Here is a 3,640-nt window from a genome sequence, read left to right as displayed (position 1 = left end):
GGAGAGAGGGAGAGGGGAGAGAACGTGAGAGAGGGTAATGAGGGGAAAGGGGACAAAGAGAAGAGAATGAGATGGGAGGGAAAAAGAGGAGAGGGGAGGAGATAGAGAGCAAGGCATAAGGAAAGGAAAGAGAAAAAGATAGGAAGCAGAGAGAGAAGGAGAAGGGATAAAGAGAGGAAAAGGTAATAGGGAGTAAGAAGAAGGAGAGAGGGAAAGAAAGATAGAGATACAAAGGGGAAGGAAAGGGAGAGAAGGGAAGAGGGAGAAGATAGAGGGAAAGTGAGTGGGAGATAGTGATATAGAGAGAAAGGAGAGAAAGAGGAGAGGAGGAGGGTATAGAGAGAGGAGAGAGAACAAGAGGGCGGGGGGGGGGGGTAGAGAGAAGGGAGACAGGGAAAAAAGATGATGGGAGAACAGAGAGCGAGAGAAGGAAAGAAAGAGAGGGAGATGTGAGAAAGAGAAGAAAAGGGACAAGGAAAGGGAAAGAAAGAGAGACATATATGAAAGACTGGTAGAGAAAGAGAGGAGAGGGGAGAGAGGGAAAAGGGAGAAAACGTAAATAAAGATGGAGAAAAGAGAGTCAGGGGAACAGAAAGTGGGAGGAAGAGAATAGAGAGGACAGAACAGAGAAAGAGGAGAGAGGGAGGTAGAATGGAATAAACAGATGGTGGTCATTGTACCCTGGGCCCCCCTAATGGTCATTGTACCCGGGGCCCCCCTAATGATCATTGTACCCTGGGCCCCCCTAATGGTCATTGTACCCTGGGCCCCCCTAATGATCATTGTACCCTGGGCCCCCTAATTGTCATTGTACCCTGCCCCCCCCCTTAATGATCATTGTACCCTGGGCCCCCCAATGGTCATTGTACCCTAGGCCATGGTCTAGGTGGCCTTGTGAGAAATACGGCCTCAGCAGTCGTGCAGATTTCGGTTGTTCCTTTTTGCACGTTGTATATCGATGATCATTTGCTTGAACTGACTTTTGTCTGACGTGTGTACACAGCTGAACCCTTCAACTCTTTTCCAGATAGTAATACCCTATTACTTTACATTATCAGCAAATTATGAAAATTACTGAAGAGGAAGTTAGCTCGATATAGTAAGACATAGGGCCAACAAATATCTCGAACTTCTCCTAATTACAAATTTTATTATCAAATGTCAACTTGAAATGAATGTCCACCAGTTATACAAAATGTCAGTATTATACGGGTAATGTATATGATGGCTTCTCCGGTGAAAAGGTTACAATGTATATAAAAAAGATATATAAAGTATATACTGTAAATATAAATATAAATCTATTATGGTTTCTACCTATGGTTTCTCACCACTATATCACAAAACTTACCATCCATCCCTCGGGGAAAATTGTGGGTTACTGGTGGTGAACTTATAGAAGTGCATGGAAGAGACATCCTGCGGTCAGGTAGGGGCAGGGCCACTGCACCTTTGCAGGGCGGTGGAGGTCTGGCTTGTTTCAGGACTGAAAAAGAAGACAAAAAAAAGGAAATTACCAAAAATCACAGCCATGAGCTGTTTTATAACTGAATATACTCAAGCAGATGTCCTTTGCATCAAACATAGCTGCAATCATTGTCCCCAGGCATTGGGGTAACTGAAGAGCTTAGGCTGTGGCCCCTACAACCTACACTGTAGGATCTATGTGAGATGTCAGACGTCAGTGCTGGTCATACCAAGGTTTCAGAGGATTCTGTTACTGCAGCAAGTGCATTGAGACCACCGAGGTCACCCAGGACTCTTGTCTCTGTTTTGGTAAGCAATGTGTATGGGAAAAACGCATTGTGCATAATGATACTGCTGCAAAAAAGTTACTTATTTCCTTTGTACCCTTTATAGTTCTCTTCATTGGCTTCCATTTCACTTTGGAATCAAATTCAAGCTTCTGTGCTTTACCTTTAAATCCCTCCACAGGTCTTCTCCCACCTACCTACCTGATACACAAATCCCTCCACAGCTCTTGCCCCACTTACCTTTCTGCCTTGATATAAAATCCCCCCCTAGCCACTCTCCTCTCTACTCCAATGACCTACTAATGACTTCCTCACCCATAACCTCCTCACACGCACGACTCCAAGACTTTTCTAGAGCTGCCCCGACTCTCTGGAGTCCTATTCCACTTGCTCCTACTTTCTGCTCATTTACAAGAGCCCCTAAAACCCAACGCTTCACCCTCACCTACCCGTCTTCTTCTGTCACCCACCATTCCATATCCCCCTCCTATTGTGTCATACTTCCCCCACCTCCTAGATTGTAAGCTCTTCTGGTCAGGGTCCTCTCCTCCTCCTGTGTCACTGCCTGTCATTTGCAACCCCTATGTATTGTACAGCGCGGCATTATATGTTTGCACTATATATATCCTGTTAATAATAATTAAGTATTGACTCCATGCACAATTCCTGAACTTATTGTAGCCCAGGCCTATTGAGTCCTTTAGTGGCCTCCGAATATATATCATTATGTAAAATCTATTTAGCTAAGGCACCCAGGCACAACAGCCGCCATTGCTGAATGTATTGTAGCTGCATAGTAAATACTGAAGCAGCTGAATGCTCAGGCTCCATCCACCCAAGAGAAAATCTTCATTATGTAAATGGCTGCACCCATGGATCATGACCATTTATTGCAGAATATAAATATCAAACTTACGTGCTTTCTGCTGCTGATGACTCTGACAAAAAAAAAATAAGAGGTATAAGTTATATGCAAACTGGTAATTTATGGCTGTTCAATATATCTGCTTCAGCCTCAGTACAATGGCTGTTCTACTACTACTAAAAAACTCATAAATAGGAACCGGCCTGTCCTTAAAATAAAGACAAAACTCCCTACTTGGATGAGATTATTGAACCACTTTCACTGCCTTGTTACATCTGGTATGAGCGCGTCTTTTACCAATTTTGCTTTCAACTATCTAAACTAATTGATTTTCTAATCCCAAATTCAGAAACACCAAGCTCCCTGTGCAATATTCTGTCCATTCAATCCGGGAAAGTAAGTGGATGAACCCTCAGTGAATGTATTTAATCACTTATACACCCAACACAACTTGTGTTCTTTTGATTGAGATTTACCAACATGTGTGAAGTTTGTTAGTATCGGTCAGAAGTAGATTGCACTGTTCAATTTAAATCTGATTGTTTTATTGAATCTGAATTTGATTGAATTAAAGAAAAAATCTGTCCAACCCTTACAGTGGAACCAAATTGGTTTTGGTAAAAAGTGGTGACAGGTAGACTTTATTAGTTTGATGCTTCTACCTGCCTATCCATGCTGGAAAGAAGTGACCCAAAAGTGTAAAAGTGCGTATCACCATAATTGTATTAGATTGTCCATAATGACCCCATATACAGAAGACTCACAGATTCACTTAACCAAGCATGTGCAAACACTGGCCATGTCCATCTTAGCCATGGTCCAGTGTAAAAGTTTAACTTCACACTCTTAGTGCCAATCCTAAAGCTGAACCCAGGTTTTAGCCAAAAAACTTCAATTGTGGTGGAGCCAGCCCTTACAGCAAGGGGTAAATACTCATTTATGCCTAGGGGCAGAGTAAATTGTATTTTTACCACCTTGCAGAGAAACAAAAAGAAAATAAAGAGGAAAAAGAGGTTTTTTT

General features: G+C 42.5%; 1 protein-coding gene across 1 annotated transcript in view; it reads right to left on the bottom strand.

The window, feature by feature from the left end:
- Window positions 1–3,640, bottom strand: part of SH2D6 (SH2 domain containing 6) — a gene marked incomplete in the record, with an annotated part of 24,186 nt that overhangs the window by 11,121 nt on the left and 9,425 nt on the right. Inside the window, 2 exon segments of the mRNA XM_072402881.1 lie at window positions 1,352–1,486; window positions 2,671–2,692. Coding sequence (XP_072258982.1) covers window positions 1,352–1,486; window positions 2,671–2,692 — 157 coding nt within the window.

This window comes from Pyxicephalus adspersus, chromosome 2, assembly GCF_032062135.1.
Source record: "Pyxicephalus adspersus chromosome 2, UCB_Pads_2.0, whole genome shotgun sequence".
NCBI classification, from domain to species: domain Eukaryota; kingdom Metazoa; phylum Chordata; class Amphibia; order Anura; family Pyxicephalidae; genus Pyxicephalus; species Pyxicephalus adspersus.
The sequence above is the reverse complement of the archived record's forward strand: the minus strand, read 5'-3'. Positions and strand labels throughout refer to the sequence as shown.